An 18,201-nucleotide genomic window follows, 5' to 3' on the forward strand; every position below is an offset into this window, starting at 1 on the left:
GGCCACCAGCGATGTGTGTGTGCACACGCAATGGAAGAAGACCCTCTTTGTCACTCCCTCTCTATGCTGTCCTCTGTTCGCAAAGGTTTATTCATGAAATAGTCTCAGTGGTTCCAATAGATTCTTGACTTTCTTGTTGCAGACTGTTCTTTAAAAAAACAGCATATTGTCTATACAGAAGAACACTATTTTTTTCACTGCTGTCTTCTTTGTAGGCTGTGTAGTTTGCTCATGTTAAAAGAAAAGTCCCTCTTGCTTTTCTAGTGTCATATCAATGATGACCTTTTTTTTTTTTTTTTTTAAAGCTGAGGCACTTAAAATGGAAGTGAATGGGGCCAATTTTGGAGGTTTTAAAGGCGGAAATGTGAAGGTAATGATTTTATTAAAGCACTTAAATAATTTTGTTAAAACCTTAGCATTATTAGAACTGTAAAATTGTTTAAAATGTCAGTTTTCTGGTGGACTACTAAATTACTGGGATGACAGTGTTTATGGTGTCATGGCAAGGAAGTTGTAAAATTGGATAAAACTTAATCAGAAAAGTTTGTTTTAATTTATCCCACTAAAGATCACATTAACACTGCATATTGTTTATGGCTCGTGGAAAAACAGTTAAAACAGTGAGTTTTGTTACATTTCCCGATTGGCCACATTGACTTTCAGTGTACAGGTAAGTGCCTCACTGTAAAGGTAGACTGTGCGGCCCATTCACTCCCATTCAAACACATCCGAATGGTGGAGAATGGAAACTCATGTGAATCACATATGAAGAAATGTCATACAACCCTGCAGAGGTCTGAGCAAGTCACACATGTTCAAGTCTCAGGCAAGTCTCAAGTGCAGTGCAGACAAATCAAGCAAGTCAAATCAAGTCAGTGACTCACCTTAAGCAAGCCAAGTCGAGTCAGCGTCTCACCTCAAGCAAGCCAAGTCGAGTCAGCGTCTCACCTCAAGCAAGTCAAGTCGAGTCAGCGTCTCACCTCAAGCAAGTCAAGTCGAGTCAGCGTCTCACCTCAAGCAAGTCAAGTCGAGTCAGTGTCTTACCTCAAGCAAGTCAAGTCGAGTCAGCGTCTCACCTCAAGCAAGTCAAGTCGAGTCAGCGTTTCACCTCAAGCAAGTCAAGTCGAGTCAGTGTCTCACCTCAAGCAAGTCAAGTCGAGTCAGCGTCTCACCTCAAGCAAGTCAAGTCGAGTCAGTGTCTCACCTCAAGCAAGTCAAGTCGAGTAAAGCCACAGTACTAAAATAAATAGAGGTTCATTTTTTAAATAAATATTTATTTTTACATTTTTTTTAATATGAATTCATTTTATATGAATTGTATAACAGTAATGTGTTATACAATATATATATATGTGTGTGTGTGTGTGTGTGTGTGTGTGTGTGTGTGTGTGTGTGTGTGTGTGTGTGTAATTGTGTTAATGAACATGTTCTGTATTTTATAGTGTGCACATAAAATGACTGTGAATACTTCTAGATTCCTTATCCGAATTGTTTAGATTTTTTGAATTATTTAGTTAAAATTTATTTTTTAAAGAAATGGAGGGACAAGTCGAAATACGTTTTTGTGGTAATCGACATTATGCCACAAATGCGGTTTATTGAGCTTGAATTGATCCCAGACAGTGGCATAATTTGGGCCCCAGTGCAAAAAAAACAAAAACATGATGGGGCACCCTGCCATCCCCACCCACTCATAGCTTACAATAACTAACTTAATATATAGTGCATTCAGAAAGTATTCAAACCCCTTAATTGTTTTCACATTTTGCTATGTTGCTGCTTTATTCTAAAATTATAATTTTTTATAAATGTAATAATTTTTTTCCACATAAATATACAATCCATACCCCATAATGAAAAAGAAAAAATTTAAATATCACATTGCCATCAGTATTCAGATACTTAACTCAGTATTTAGTCAAGTCTTTTTGGGTATGATGTGACAAGCTTTGCACACCTGGATTTGGGGATTTTATGCTATTCTTCTCTACAGATCCTCTCCAGCTCTGTCAGGTTGGATGGGGACTGCCAGTGGACAGCCATTTTCAGTTCTCTCCAGTGATGTTCGATTGGGTTCAAGTCTGAGCTCTGGGTGGGCCACTCAAGGACATTCACAGAGTTGTCCCAAAGTCACTCTTCCGTTGTCTTGGCTGTGTTCTTAGGGTCCTGCTGGATGGTGAACCTTCAGCCCAGTCTGCTGTTTCACACAGTCTGAGAGTCCTTTAGGTGCTTTTTGCTTTCTTACACTGAGGAGAGGCTTCCGTCTGGCCACTCTGCCATAATGCTCAGATCAGAGAAGTGTTGCAGTGATGGTTGTCCTTCTCCACTCATGATCTCTGGAGCTCAACCAGAGTGAACATTAGGTTCTTGGTCACCTCTCTTACCAAGGCCCTTCTCCCCCGATTGCTCAGTTTGGCCGGGCGACCAGCTCTAGGAAGAGTCCTGGTTGTTCCAAACTTCTTCAATATAAGAATTATGGAGGCTACTGTGCTTTTGGGAACCTTCAATGAAGCCGAAATTGTTTTGTAGCCTTCCCCAGATCTGTGCCTCGACACAATCCTGTCTCTGAGGTCTGCAGGCAGTTCCTTTTTACCTTGTGGCTTGGTTTTTACTCGGATATGCATTTTCCTTAAAAATAAAATAAAAAGCTACATTTAAAATAAAAACAATTATACCAATAATCCAGCTGATCATAGCCATGTTTTTGGGACTAGACTAATTTACTGTCAGTTTCTTTATGACACTATTATGAGCTTTTTCCTGAACAAAAGGACAGGAAACTTCAAGTATACCTGAAATCACAGACATTTTTTGCTTGATCAGCTGAACATTCATGCTGGAGATGCCCACTAATAGTATCACTGTTGCTTCATGCTCTTTCTCAGCAAAGCTCTCTCTGATTTGTACTATCATTAAATATACACCGATCAGACACAACATTAAAACCACCGGCCTAATATTGTGTAGGTCCCCCTCGTGATACCAAAACAGCGCCAACCCACATCTGGCACCAACAATCATCAATGCGATTATCTAATCAGCCAATTGTGTGGCAGCAGTGCAGTGCATAAAATCATGCAGATAAGGGTCAAGAGCTTAAGTTAATGTTCACATCAACCATCAGAATGGGGAAAAATGTGATCTCAGTGATTTGGAGCGTGGCGTGATTGTTGGTGTCAGATGGGCTGGTTTGAGTATTTCTATAATCTCCAGGGATTTTCATTCTATACTGATCCCCAGGGATTTTCATGCACATCAGTCTCTAGAATTTACTTCGCATGGTGCCAAAAACAAAAAACATCCAGTGAGCAGCAGTTCTATGGATGGAAGCGCCTTGTTGATGAGAGAGGTCAACAGAGAATGGCCAGACTGGCTCAAACTGACAAAGTTTATGGTAACTCAGATAACCGCTCTGTACAACTGTGGTGAGAAGAATATAATCTTAGAATGCTATAAAGTATTTTGATTACAGAAGAGATTAATTAGAATTTTATTGTCATTTGTTTCATTTAATATTTACTCCTTTCAGATGGAAAAATGTTATACATATAAATGATGCGATCCAAAGTGCACTTGAACAGCGGTGAAACAATTTCTTATGATGCATTACATTCATACAAGCAGACAGAGAAGTAAGTTTCAAGTCAAGTCAAGTCAAGTGGTTTTTATTGTCGTTTCAATCATATACAGTTAGTACAGTACACAGTGAAACGAGACAACGTTCCTCTAGGACCATGGTGCTACATAAAATCAACATAGGACAAACACAGGACCACATGAGACTACACAACTAAATAAAATACCTATATAAATACCTATATACCTATCTTTAAAGTGCACGTGCAAACATGTGCAAAAAGTACGGGACAGTACAAGAAATTTCTGACAATGAACAGGAAAATAGGCACAGTGAGAGACAGCGCAGTGCCGACCAGTACTCAGTAGTGCAAAAAGATGACAGTTTATAAAAATTTAAACATAACATACTATGGGATAGTGTTCTATGCACATAACAGTTATTGAGGTAGCAGACAGTTATAAAGTGACAGTAATTAAAGTGCAACTCAGGACACGTGTGTGTGTGTGTGTGTGTGTGTGTGTGTGTGTGTGTGTGTGTGTGTGTGTGTGTGTGTGTGTGTGTGTGTGTGTGTGTGTGTGTGTGTGTGTGTCAAACCAGTCTCTGAGTATTGAAGAGTCTGATGGCTTGGGAGAAGAAGCTGTTACACAGTCTGGCCGTGAGGGCCCGAATGCTTCGGTACCTCTTGCCAGACAGCAGGAGGGTAAAGAGTTTGTGTGAGGGGTGTGTGTTTTTTTAAATGTCTTTGAAGGAGGGAAGAGAGACCCCGATGATCTTCTCAGCTGTCCTCACTATCCTCTGCAGGGCTTTGCGCACGGTGGTCCGAAACAGTACAAGTCCCAAACCAGGCAGTGATGCTCTCAATAGTTCCTCTATAGAATGTAGTGAGGATGGGGGGTGGGAGATGTGCTTTCCTCAGCCTTCGAAGAAAGTAGAGATGCTGCTGGGCTTAATTGGTTATAGAGCTATTGTTGAGGGACCAGGTGAGGTTCTCCACCAGTGTTCACCTTGTGCTCTCCTAAAGTCAACAACCATCTCTTTTGTTTTGTTGACATTCAGAGACAGGTTGTTGGCTCTACACCAGTCCGTTAGCCACTGCACCTCCTCTCTGTATGCTGACTCGTCGTTCTTGCTGATGAGACCCACCACGGTTGTGTCATCTGCGAACTTGATGATGTGGTTCGAGCTGTGCATTGCTGCACAGTTGTGAGTCAGCAGAGTGAACAGCAGTGGACTGAGCACACAGCCCTGGGGAGGGGGGCCCAGTGCTCAGTGTGGTGGTGGTGGAGATGCTGTTCCCGATCCGGACTGACTGAGGTCTCCCAGTCAGGAAGTCCAGGGTCCAGTTGCAGAGGGAGGTGTCCAGGCCCAGCAGGTTCAGCTTTCCAATCAGGTGCTGAGGAATTATCGTGTTGAATGCTGAGCTGAAATCTATGAACAGCATTCGAACGTATGAGTCCTTTTTGTCTAGGTGGGTGAGGGCCAGATGGAGGGTTGTGGCAATGGCGTTGTCCATTGAACGGTTTGGATGATACGCAAACTGCAGTGGGTCTAGTGATGGCGGCAGCTGGGTCTTAAACGAGCCTCTCAAAGCACTTCATGATGATTGGTGTGAGTGCGACGGGACGGTATTCATTGAGGCAGGACACTGAAGACTTCTTTGGCATGGGGATGATGGTGGTGGCCTTGAAGCACGTTGGAACGATGGCGCTGCTCAGATAGCTGTTGAAGATGCCGGTAAGAACATCTGCAACTGGTCTGCACATCCTCTGAGCACTCTGCCAGGAATGTTGTCTGGTCCAGCAGCCTTCCGTGGGTTGACCCCTCGTAGAGTTTTCCTCACATCCGCCGTGGTAAGACAGAGCACCCGGTCGTTGGGAGGAGGGGTGGTCTTCCTCGCCACCTCGTCGTTCTGCACTTCAGACAGAGCGTAGAAGTCGTTCAGCGCATCTGGAAGGGAGGCATCTTTGTCACAGGCAACTGATGTTATCCTGTAGTTGGTGATGGCCTGGATGACCTGCTCAGGGGCGTAGCACCAAATTTTGGGCCCTGGGTACAAACCATCTTGCTGGGCCCCCGTACCAAATATGTATGTATAGAAAACTGACTTCTAAGGGGCCCCCCCTGCCTCGGGCCCTGGGTACTCGGTACCCTTTACCCCCCCAGTCCGACGCCCCTGGACCTGCTACATGCGCCGCGTGTCACCGCTGTCCTGGAAGTGACTGTGGATTCTCTGGGCGTGTGCGCGCTTTGCCTCTCTGATTGCCTGGGACAGTTTGAAGTAAGTTTGGAGCAGAAGAAATAGAAATAAATCTTGTGAAAATGTTAGCTTTATGCTAAGCTAAAATGCTATTTAGCCATGTTACATGCACGTTACCGATCATATTTTTTATCAAGAAAATTCACGTTGGATCATCATCAATTGACATTAGGGCAAACATTGTATTCTTGATAATAATTTTGTATTGTTTTCTTGTAAAAATATCTAAAAATCCTTGATTGATGTTGATCTTGATTTAGAAATAACACAGCATAAGATATTTCGGTTTTTCAGGGAATGCATTTTTAACATGTATTGTCTTAACTGAACTGGCAGAGTTTTTATAGTCAAAACAAGTGAAAAAAATCTACCAGTGCTGAAGTAGTAATCAAAACTATTTAGAATATGTTACTGACCTTGAGTAATCCAACATAATACATTATAAATTATATTTTACAGCATGCATTCTGTAACCATACCAACCCTTATAGTGATGATGTATGACATGGAACATGGATACTGTAATCAATGTGTAGTGTTCCTAAATAAATAAACTAAACTAGACATAAGCTTAAGTTGAGGTTTCTCTTGAAGTAAATGTAAGCATGATTGACTGTATCTACCCAAGTCTGACTCTGACCTTCGTGTTAATTGTATCTAGATATGCGAGGATTGAATCTATTTGAATAAGAGACCTCGGATGGGCATTGGGACTCACAGCTGGCTGCGCTCAGGAGAGAAAGAGAAGGGGGTGGACATTTGGGGGTGTTGCCTTTCCTCTCCTCCCTTCTGTCTCTCTCCCTCTCAATGTGAGTCCAGAGCTTTGCGCAGAGAGCAGCTTCTCATTAAACCTGCATAGAGCCACCGAGAACGCAAACGCGGGATTTATACTGTATAGTATGTGAGCCTGGAACAAAGCGGCGTGAAAGATAATGAGCGGGCGAGTTCTAAATGGGAAAATGCTGCAGATTCAGGGTCAGAGAGCAGGACGGACAATGCACTATCATCTCTCAAGGTAAGACAAATGAGTGCTGGACTAGTGCTGAATTGTCTCAAGTCATGGCTACGTGCATGAAAGTCCGTGTTTTATTCTTCGCGATTTGTATCCTCATGCGCGGAGAGTTCAGTTGCAAGGTGTGTGCGATGTCAGTGCACTTCAAGTACAATTGTGTTTTTCATTAAACACTATAAGCATCAATAGTTGCAAGTCTTGCAATCAACTCCCATATATGAACTATTAGCCAACTAATAAATATAACCTATTGTCAAGGCAAGTCAAGATAATGCAGTAGCTAGTAACTTAATTATTTTAAAATCACCCCGCTGTTATATCGCACAATCTGCGGGCTGCGGACACCCAGCAGCTCTCGGGATCATATAAATCATGATTTATATAATCAAAAAAGGTTTTTACAAAAGCTTTTTAAAATCCGCTGTTCATTTTGAATGAATACGCGTATTTTGTGTGAGCGATTCAAGTCCCTTTTTCTCAGCAAGTTGTTTCAAAGTGTGCAGTGTAAATTGTTGCATTGTATTGATGGCTTGTGAAGTGTCGCAGGCGGAGGCGTTGAATGTGAATGAATGGAGGTGTGCATCGGGGGTGCATTGCGGAGGGGGTAACAGGCGGATATCTCGCTCTCAGAGGACGTATTCCTATTGTTTGCTGACTGTAGCTGCAGGACTAGTATCTGTGGATTGTCTGAAGCACAGGGTACACACGGAAGAGGACGTTGGACGTGTCAGCCTTTTTTTCTGTGTATTCGTTATATAGGCTACAGAAGGCTATATCATAATATAACCGACTACATTCCTCAATGACCTACATATGATGATGCGATTGGGGTGCTGTGAGATAGTGTTCCACATTTCTGTTAACTGTATAGTGGCTGTTTAAACCCAGTGAACCTATCTAGATTAGTCAGCATTGCGGTGGATTATAAACTCGTTCGAGTGCTCCATCCGGATCATCCGATCGTTCTTTTTCAATTAGAAATGTATTTCAATTTACATTCAAAAGGGGGCGTGTCTGCTGTCACATAATTGGTAACTACCGCGCGCTCTTTTTTTTCTTTTAATATATATCTATCCATCCATCCTATAGATTAAATCTAAAATGAATGGAACACTATATTCAGCCTACACAAGATATATTAATTTAAATGACCTTTTTTCCACAGTATTTACACAAAAATGACTCAGAAATATCCGAAAGCATAAAATATATATTCTTAAATTCAACTTCCGTTGAGTGGCCAAACTGTAAATTTTTCACTTGATCCTGCTAATCTCAAAATGACCAAATATCAGCCATTTAATCTAGTCATAACCTCAGATCGATGTCCTGTCATTCAATTTGACAAAATCAAACACATCAAAAAGATATTTAAGGATTTAGTAAACAAATAAACATGACATTTTTGCCCACCAGGCTCACCCCCTTATTCAAACCCCTCTCTCAAGACCCTTGTTAACTAGAATGATCATCAGAGGTCTTCTTAACCAACTTCTAATGGAACCTCACCCCATTAAGTTAACAGACGTGCCCCCCTTTCTCCCTGCTGTCCTCATTGATTTTGACCTTGAAATGCACAGCCCTGTTTGTGCCCTTTCTGGATGGCTGACCCCTTCAATCGACCTTTTATGTAAAGCCATTAGGAACAAAGAGATCAAGCTGTTATTGCTCTGTGCATTTAGCCATTAATGCAGTGCACAAGTTTTCTTTGCATCTCTTGAGAGAGACCAGTTTCTCAGCTTCCGGGCTTATCAATCATATCACGTGTAAGTCTCGTTGGCAGGTTCAGCCTGTTTATCTGCTTGTTTTAGTTTTTCGGGCTGTTTAAAATTACACAATGGTGCTGCCAAAAGTTTTGTGAAGCTGGCAAACTGTACGAAAAAAACTCGCTATTTTTTGTCCAGTGTACAGTACCAGCCCGGTCTGAGCAGAGTTATGCCATGTGTCAAGAAATTGCTTGTTGTGTAAGTCTGTTTTTTTGGGAAGTTTGTTAGGTCTTGACATGACTGAGAAGCCAATCCAAACCTGTTTGACACAAAAAGTTATTTGTGTGCACTGAATTAGAGTCTGTGTCTATTATTGAGCAGTTATTTTTTAATGTTTTCATGGATGATCTACAGGTCCAAAGTTTCCTGTGGTGAACTCTTTGTAGCTAAATGGGGGTGTGAAGAATGGTTGACTCCATGTATCTAAAAGCTTTTGTCCTGTCTGCTATTGTTGTAAACAACATACAGGACAATGTTTAACTAAAACTAGCAGCACTAGGAGGAGAACTGTGCAAACAAGTTCCTGTTTTGGGTGTAATTAAATATTTGTTCTGGCATGATTTGACTACGGTGCTGCAATGTATTGCAGTGCACAAAATGAAATACAAAATATCACAATTTGTTTCAATTCGATTTGATATGATTATTTTTGAATGGTTACTTTTTAATATATTATGAATGCAGTTTCAAGTGTATTTTGTAATGTGTGTGTTTTATTATTATTATTTATTTACTGGCTCAGGCTTACAAGGATATTGAGATGTTTTTAGCCATTCTTATATTCATTGCATCAGATTAACAAGTATTGAGACCACCACTTTTATTGTCTTGCCAAGACCATTTTTAAGAATAATCATTTTCAAACATTAGACAGTGAAGAGTCAGAACATTGGTAAGTCATTGGTAAATCATTCAAAATTTATTTGAACATGATCACATGGGAAGTCGGCATGTTGTTTCTGAGAGTTCCTGTACATTTGGACTGGCCACATTATGCCAACTCACTGACAAGCGCCTTATCCTATCAGACATTTTTGCATCGGCTCCAACATGTTCACCTTCAACATGTGAAGTGTGCTTTGTCAGTAACATGGGAGACTCAGGTTCAGATCCCACGTAGACACCAGAAAATAATCGTGTGTGCATAGTCTGTGGAAAACTTGATTTGGAGGTTGCATTTTCCCCTCTAACAATACATTTTTACTCAACTGATGGTAAGGTTTAGCTTTGGGGTTTGGGTTGGGGGGTCCAGTTTATAAAACATGCATTTCTATTCACTGTATTACAGCCTTTACAGCTGAAAACAACTCGCTTCACAACTCTTTTGGCTCCACTCTGTGGACATTACACTTGGAAAATGGAGCTCATGGGTACGCCCAACAACACTTTGGACACTGGGGCAGTGTTTCTTTTTTTGGTAAGCACAAACTTATTTTAGCTAAAGAAAAGTCAACCACCTGTTCCTATTTCACTGTGAGAACAGTCTGTTTATTTCTAAAAACTTCCAGTGTTTTCAAACCATTGCTGTTCATAATTCTCCGTTAACCTCAACAGCACTGGTACCTCTGTCCAGCCATGGTGAGGTTTAAAGGGATTGGTCTTTGAATCCATGCCTGTGTATTGTTATGGTAGTGGAGTGCGATGCGTGCAGTTGGTCCTCAGCAGCTGGAAAGAGAAGGAAGAGGCCACGCTGGGTTTAACAGTGGCCACAGCTGCTATGAGTTAGTCTGGGGTCTGGGAGGAGCGCTCTTCATTCACTCTAGTTCTCTGTCCTCCCCTTTACCAGTCCCCCTCATTCAAACCAAAACATTTCTCTCAGCATCCTAAAATTCAAACGGGAGTGTTGTCTGTTAAAACAACAGAAAAGACTGGAAGCCAGTCATAGGAAACACGAACTTCAAGTTCAGAGAAAATATCATGGAGCTCATTGGTTTAGATGTCTTGGTTTCCTTCAGGCTGTGTTATATACTAAAGGTGGGATAAAATAAGGTATTGAAGTAAACAACAAACTACTGTCCCTAGAGCACAGTCCTTGTGCTACTTTTTCAGAAAGAAAAAAAAAAAGATAATTAGCAGTTGGACTCTTAAACCTCACTTAAAATAGTTTGAATTGCCTTCCATTAGATTACAAAATATCAAATTAAATGACATATGCAAACAAATTATTCTAGCTTTTCTTACTGAACTACTATAACTTCACTCTTCTGAGACATTATTGCGATTGCTTTGATTCAAGATGAATTGTAGTACATGTATGAAGTCAGTTCCCCTCAAATTCACTCAGGTGTCCTAGCACAGCCACAAATGTACTTTAATGGAACACGCCCATAGTTTATGTGAAAAATTAATGTTTGAATACCAGAAAGCATCAAAATACTTTTTGTCTTCATTTTGAATATAATATTGTAAGGGGGTTATGATGGGCAAGGAGGAGGCGAGAACCGGCTTGTTAATCTAAATGATAATTTAATTAAACTCAAACCAAAAGCACAAACATAAACACACACATGACGGACATGCCCGTAATTCTCTCTCTCTCTCGAACTGTCGTCACCGGCCGCCTTTATCCCTCGCGTGCCCCATCAGGCCGATTGGGGACCGGGCGTGCGACATTCTAGCCCAGCCCCGCCCCCCTCCGTTCCACAAATATATTTTTTTTTAATCATTTCAAAACTAGCACTCGTTTTGATTGAAATGTGTGCTTGTGCTATCTTACTTAAAAACAAATGCCACTTCATTTGATATTTAGTTATCTAATGCAGTGGCATTCATACTATTTTAATTGTGGCTTAAATGTCCAAAGACCTTTGGGGCCACCGTACTTCATAAAAGAGAAATTACTATTCATAAAATCAGACAACACAATCTGTTTGTGTCAGGATGCTTAAAACATAAGGAATGGCCTTGATTCTTGAGATTTTTTTTTACACTAGACAAGATGTCCACACGAACAGCTTAGTTGAGTTTATAAGGCCCAGAGTAAGCCTAGTCCAAAACTGCAAGGGATTTTCAATAGAGAATCCCCACTGAGCAGTTTCATTAAGCTTAATCTGTGCCTGGGAAAATGGCCATTAAAATCCCAATCAGCAATTCATTTTTAGATCAAAACAAGTCTTAAGCTTGGTGTTCCTAAAGTGTCACATTTAAACACTATGATTCTTTTGAAGAGATTATAGGCAGAATACCAAGATTACAGGTGGGGAGGAGCTCCAGAACAACTAATGAATACTCACAGACCGTAAATCTGGTCTGGGTCAGTTCTTTTGAGTTCTTTAGCTTGATCAATATTTTGAGTTACTCTGGCCCTCTGAGCTGTTGTTGCTTAATACGTTGGAGACTTGCTGTGTGTTTTTGGTTCACAGACCATGTAATCTGCAACACAATGTTCAAGTAATGAGTAATGGACCATTGCAGAACAGTCTAGGGGGGATTGCAGGAAATTCAGTGAGAATTTAGGCCAGGTTGACAAAACTGACAAAATGTTATATTAACGAGTAGGTCAGTGACATACTTAAGAATTTCAAGTGTGCAAAGTATATTACAATGTAGTTCCAAACAATAGTTATGGGTAAGGATAGCGATTCTGTAGTTAAAGTACCTGGTAACACCTATGTTATGGGTTCGATCCCCAGGGAACACAATCTGATAAAATGTATAGCTTGAATGCACCGGTTGCTTTGGATAAAAGGTTCTCTCAAATTAGTAAATGTAAATGGTCGGTCAGAAGAGGTCCAACAACAGACTAGACTAGTGAGGTTGGAATTTTTCCCCCATACATTTTTAGTGATGGTGCTTTGAATGGAGACAAATTCAGAGATGCAACCTTTCATAGTAGTAGATTGCACTGTGAATTCGGCAACAGTAGCTCGAATGTTTTGCTGCTGAAATCAGACTGCTCACTGAAATTCAAATGACTGCCCCCAGTGGCCAAAGCTGGAAGTGCTGGTGCACGTATGTCCACAGAGTGGCACCAAAAAAAAAAAAATAGTTTTATTTTTTGTTGTAAATGATGTAATACAGTCATCAGCTAATACAATCAACAGGAATACATATTTTATTAACTCTACACCCTAACACAAACTCCAACCCTAAATCTAAGCTCAGTGGAGTAAACATGTCATTTTAGAACAAAAATGCAACCTCAGAATCACCCGCTCCATTGTTTATAAGAATGTGATTACTTCCTGGTTCCCATGAGACCTGTCTCTGAGATCAGTAATGCAAAAATTGCTCATGCTTAAATTGATGGAAAAATAAATGTCTGATGGGGTATGGCGCTTACTGTCAGAAATAACTGACAGTTACCTTATTGATGACCTGTGCTTTGTGTCCAGAAATGCATCTGATCAGTGTCTGGTGAATATGTCCTTTTAAACAAGCCAAATTATACCTAAATATGCATTAAGAAAGGCTAGATGACTTGTTCTGGTAGCCAATTGTCTAGTCAACTTTACAACTATGTAGTTTTGGACATCATCACTTAAAAAAGCTCAAAGAGAAGATAGCAAGTGTTGCTTCGGTATACATAAAGGGAGTATCTGTAGTTTTAGAATTTCTCCCTCTTTCAGAGGGTTTGAGCACATCTCAAAACTCACTCAAATCTACCTTAATCTGGACAGATGGAACACAGTGTAATTATTGGGAAGTTACTCTAACTTGAAATATAATCCTAACTAATCCATTTTATATGGTCTTATTTGCTTTGGTAGGCTTGAAAACCAGGTCTGCTATTCTATCATGTTGTTTTTCATTTAAAAACATGCAATAGAAGTACAGCCGACAATGAAAATATGTAAGGGAGGAAACAGATTTCTGTTTTCACATGAAAAGCTGGCCAATCAGATAAATGACTGATCCCACTGAGAAAAGCACAGAACATAAAATCGTTGGGCTATGGAGTGCTTTGGAAGACATAGACCCTCTGTGACCTGTCTCCATTTGTTTAACATACACTAAGCGGAATATGAAAAGGTGCATGTCATTTAAATGTCCTCTGTCTGTACAAATCCAACAATTTTGCTGTCAAACCATTTTAAACATGTTGAGCTTTTCATAACATGTTATTGATATTGTCAGAACTGAATTATAATAAATGCATCCTTTATAAGCACTGTGTCTGTGATAAGCTGTCTTGGTCCAGTGTTGTCAGGTCAGTCTGTTCTCCAAAGCTTAGCTGGTTAGGTGGTCTTACACCCCGTATTGTGGACCATCTGTGCTGCCATTTGCAGCCATATCCCCGCCCACTCTTCAGCACTCGACACACCTAAGGACATTCATGAAGCATATGAGTGTATTTGCTACAGTAGAGACTAATTACTATCAGCAGAGTGCTCATTCAATTCAAAATCGCCTTGATAAGGGATAAAAAACAGTAAGTGGGATATTGTAATATATATATATAATATTTGTTATGTTTTTTTTTAATCCACATTAAAATGTACATGCAGAACATTCATATCATAGAATTTGTCACCAGTTTTTTAATTTAACCATTTTAAATCACCTTTGTGCATTCACTTGTTAATATCAAGTAATGTGACAAATACATTTTTAAAAGAACAAACATTTCATTTATTTATAAAAGCTGTATGCATAATAATTATAAAAGAATTATAAAAATGCTGTTTAAAATAGTTCAGCTTTAGATGGCATTTAGCATTTCATACCAAATTATCAAAAGTGTAAACTAAGCTGCATCAAGGTACTGTATAGATAATATAGCAGTATAATATATCTTACATACAGATTGATCTTTATAAAAAAAACGGAAAAAAAAAACAAAACTGGTTGACAGCCAAGTCTACAGCACACCTGAGCCAAGTTTGGGAGTAAATGTTGGCTTAAACCGTGGCTTTGTTCTCGCCTGGGGGACAACTGTAGCATGGGATAAAGAATGGCTCATTTCATGCATTATCATTTTATGCAATGTTGTTTTCAAATCTACTTAAGCTTCATCAGTTTGCTTGATGATATCAGAATGCAGAGTGTCATTTTGACCATGTGCAAGTTATTAAATAATTGATAATGAGCACTCTTATGTGTTACAGTATATGGTCATTTTTAGTTTTGGACATGCTCTGGGCCGTCACTCCCTATGCGGATTGTGTTTGAGCAGTTGGTGATGATGAAAGAGGATCTGCCACCTGTCGTTTTGCACTCTGGAATTTTGCTAAGCTGGGCAAATTGGAATGGGCAAAGCACGATGAATGCAGGACATGTAGTGACAAATCATACAGTGTATACTTCTGTATGTGCTGATGATATAGACCATATGCTACATGCTACATATTCAGTTGCTGTCTATAGGCTTGAACATAGTAGAAATATGATGCCAGAGTAGGACTGGGCTATAAAAAATTATATCTCAATATTTTTCAGCCTTCAATCAGAGAAACCGTAATTTTGTCCAAACAACCATTTATTGCATAGTAGATTGAAAAAGTCAAGATGTAAAATGTAGTTAAAACTATTTAAGGCATGCTTTTCTACACAATTTTACACTAAATGAACGGAGGAAAAAATGTATATTTTACCATTTTAATTTATATGAAAAAATAGAAAAATACGTAGTAATAAAATAGTGAAATTTAATTGCATAGTTTTACGTAGCAAAAAATGGCAACTGGAAATGTCCTGGTTACTTTCGTAACCTCCTGATGGAGGGAACGAGATGTTGTGTCAATGTAGTGACACTAGGGGTCGCCCTTGGGAGCCCCAAGCACCAATGGGAATTGGTGAGTGAAATTTGCATGCCACTCTCAAGGACATATTGGTATTAAAGGACCTGGCTCACAACCACTCATTCAGGTTTTGTGCTGAGGAGCCAAGACAGGGTCTCAGCCATTTCAGCGGGTAGTTCAGTGTTGTGGCAGGATGGACACAACATCTCGTTCCCTCCATCAGGAATCAGAAGTTACGAAAGTAATCAGGACGTTCCCTATTTGTCACTCACTCAACGTTGTGTCATCCCTATACGAAACAACACAACTAGCTGAACTGTGTTATGTGGACTGGTGGTGTGAGACAGGAAAATCATTGCATGCCTCATTGCCACTGGCTGTCACGTAATCTCCTCCAACACTCCTATGAGCGTCGTGCGGTCCCCCCCGCACCTTGATGACATGTCGATTTCCAAAAATGTGGACAGGTCTTCTCTTCTCTTCTTTTTTTTCCCAAAAAAGAATGGAAATCGTTCAGCTGGGGGCCATAAGCATCTGCATCAGGAGGGGTGTCCATTCCCATGGGAATACACAGTGGAGACCAATTGTGTGGAAATATGTCACATTGTCTTACTGAGTCTTGTCGGCAGTGTTGCATGTGGAGAAGTCCCCAAGGTAAGTCCTACCCAGAGGGGATGGAGCTCTACAAACAAGCAACCGGTGGCAGAGGGGGACTCTGCCCAAGGAAGATGTGGATTTTCCAACCTGGAAACCATCTCATGGAAGATACATCACATGGGGTTACATAGAGGCAACCAGCGCATGTGGAGCACCTGCCCCAATACAGGGCCTATTAGCACACGTACTGGGCCTTCATCAAATTTCTCCACTAATCCGTGTGCCACAGGGCTAAGGAGAGAGGACGTCTAGGGTCTTGTGAACACTGCTGGTGGGTAAAAAGTGCACGTCTCCCCCTCCAGGAGGGGAAAGGCACTATATGCTAGTGGTACACCCAGCCAGTTGTCCCGCAAACTTACCTGTTTGTACCTGACAACAGACGGGATGAACCAGCCCAACCTGGAGATTGTGGAACCTCACGAAGGTGATGGGTGTTGCCCATCCCGCTGCTCTACTGATGTCGGCTAAAGAGGCGCCATTGGTCGGGACCCAGGAGGCCTCCACACTCCTGGTGGAGTTTACCTGAAGCCCCAAGGGGGAGCGTCACATCCTCGGCATAGTATACCAAAGTGAGGGCATCAGCGACACAGTGGGAAATCCTCTGTTTGGAGAAAGTGCTCCCATTCCGCTGTTCACCTAAGCAGACAAAGAGCTGCCTCTTTGAGAGTGTCTCCTCAAAGAGTGAGACTCCTCGCGCCTCTAAGGAACCTGATGATCATGTTGTGCGTCCCGAGAGACCTACCCTCAACTGCATTGTAGTCTGCCGTGTAGGAAATTTGATAGTATAAATAGGTACTGATTAAAGTGCTGCAATTCTCCACCATTATATGTAGGACATTTCAGTTGATGTAGATGTACATGGTACATGGTACTGATTAAAGTGCCGCAATTCTCCCACTGTTATATGTAGGAAAACAGTATGTGAGCTAGTAATTAATTTACACTGTCCTTATTCTACATCATTATTATGTAAGGAAATGCACGTCACGTTCGACAACCATTATAAGAAAAGTAAATGACAAATAACTAGATTATTTTTTGAAGTAAAATTCTCCACCATTAAAATCGAAATACTACGTCTCGTTGTATCCGCTTACAATTTCTATTTTATAGAATTAGAAACTCACCCTTTCAACCCTTAAAACCCCCAAATAGTCTTTAGATAGTGGACACCTTCTTTAGAAACTCACTATTGCTTTTATCTGCTTGCTTAGCATCCATGCAATTCAAGTTAATGTTTGGTTAAGGGTGGGGGTGTTGAGGGGTTAGGGAGGAGGACAATTTTTTTCAATCACTCAGTTTTTTTTTCTTCTAGCTGGCAGGGATCAGGCTCTCTGAAATTACAGTGCAGCCTTGACACAGCATTATTGTATTTTTTGAGTGCTCTGTGCTAGGTGGGGAGGACAGTTAGAGGAGTGGGCTTCAGTCAACGATGACTCTAACAGCACTTGCATAATCAACTCAGCGGTGGCTTTTTATTTCATTCTGCCTTGAGAAAGATTGCACATGCGCTTTGCTCCCCTTTGGTTAATACACAAAGCATTTGTAGTTCCCGTTTATGTGTTAACAATGGTACTGTACAAGGATGTTGTTTGTCTTTAATGTGGACAGTCAGCAGGTCATATTTTGTTTGTTTTGCACGAGACAACATTTTTGGTAAGCCATAGCACATTAATTTGTGTATGTGCTCCAGACTCCAGATCTTGAGCCGTGGTGCTCATGTGGTTGACAGTGGTTCAAGTCCAGCTGGCAACATGTCCTGGTGCAATTTCCTCCTTTTCTCATTTCCTATATCTAATAAATTGGCAAAAAATGCAAGAAAAAATATTTTTCAACATGAAATGGTGTTCGCAACCAATTTTACTTCCATAATGTAATATATTTCTGAGTGAAACGGGATAGTCGATGTGACAAACATTTTTTAAACATGATTTTGTCTATTCCGGATATGCATATTTTAAAATGTATTGTAATCTAATTAGAATTGTGATCTGATTTTGTAAATCAAATGTCATGAAATCAAACAATTTCTTTCCAGAAAATGAATGGATCATAAAAACAAATTCTTTATATAACAGGTGGTTGGAAGAGAAGGGTTGAAAAATAAGAGGGCTTGGTGACGTTAGTCGAAAGTAGGTTTGGAGGCAGAGCAAATTATTGTATTTACACTATATATATATATATATATATATATATATATATATATATATATATATATATATATATACATTACTGTGCAAAATCTTTGC

At 40.4% G+C, this 18,201-nt stretch overlaps 1 protein-coding gene across 3 annotated transcripts in view; it reads left to right on the forward strand.

Moving 5' to 3' along the window:
- The window catches only part of LOC127628723 (neuron navigator 1-like), a 146,927-nt gene that overhangs the window by 77,995 nt on the left and 50,731 nt on the right, over positions 1-18,201 (forward strand). Inside the window, exon 1 of one of the 3 annotated variants that reach the window (XM_052105552.1) lies at positions 6,664-6,852. The exons of the other annotated variants lie outside the window; for them this stretch is intronic. Coding sequence (XP_051961512.1) covers positions 6,770-6,852 — 83 coding nt within the window. The 5' untranslated portion in view covers positions 6,664-6,769. Of the gene's footprint in view, positions 1-6,663; positions 6,853-18,201 lie in introns of those variants that run through there. 3 annotated transcript variants of the gene reach the window in all.

Source organism: Xyrauchen texanus, chromosome 35, assembly GCF_025860055.1.
Source record: "Xyrauchen texanus isolate HMW12.3.18 chromosome 35, RBS_HiC_50CHRs, whole genome shotgun sequence".
In the NCBI taxonomy this organism is placed as follows: Eukaryota; Metazoa; Chordata; class Actinopteri; order Cypriniformes; family Catostomidae; genus Xyrauchen; species Xyrauchen texanus.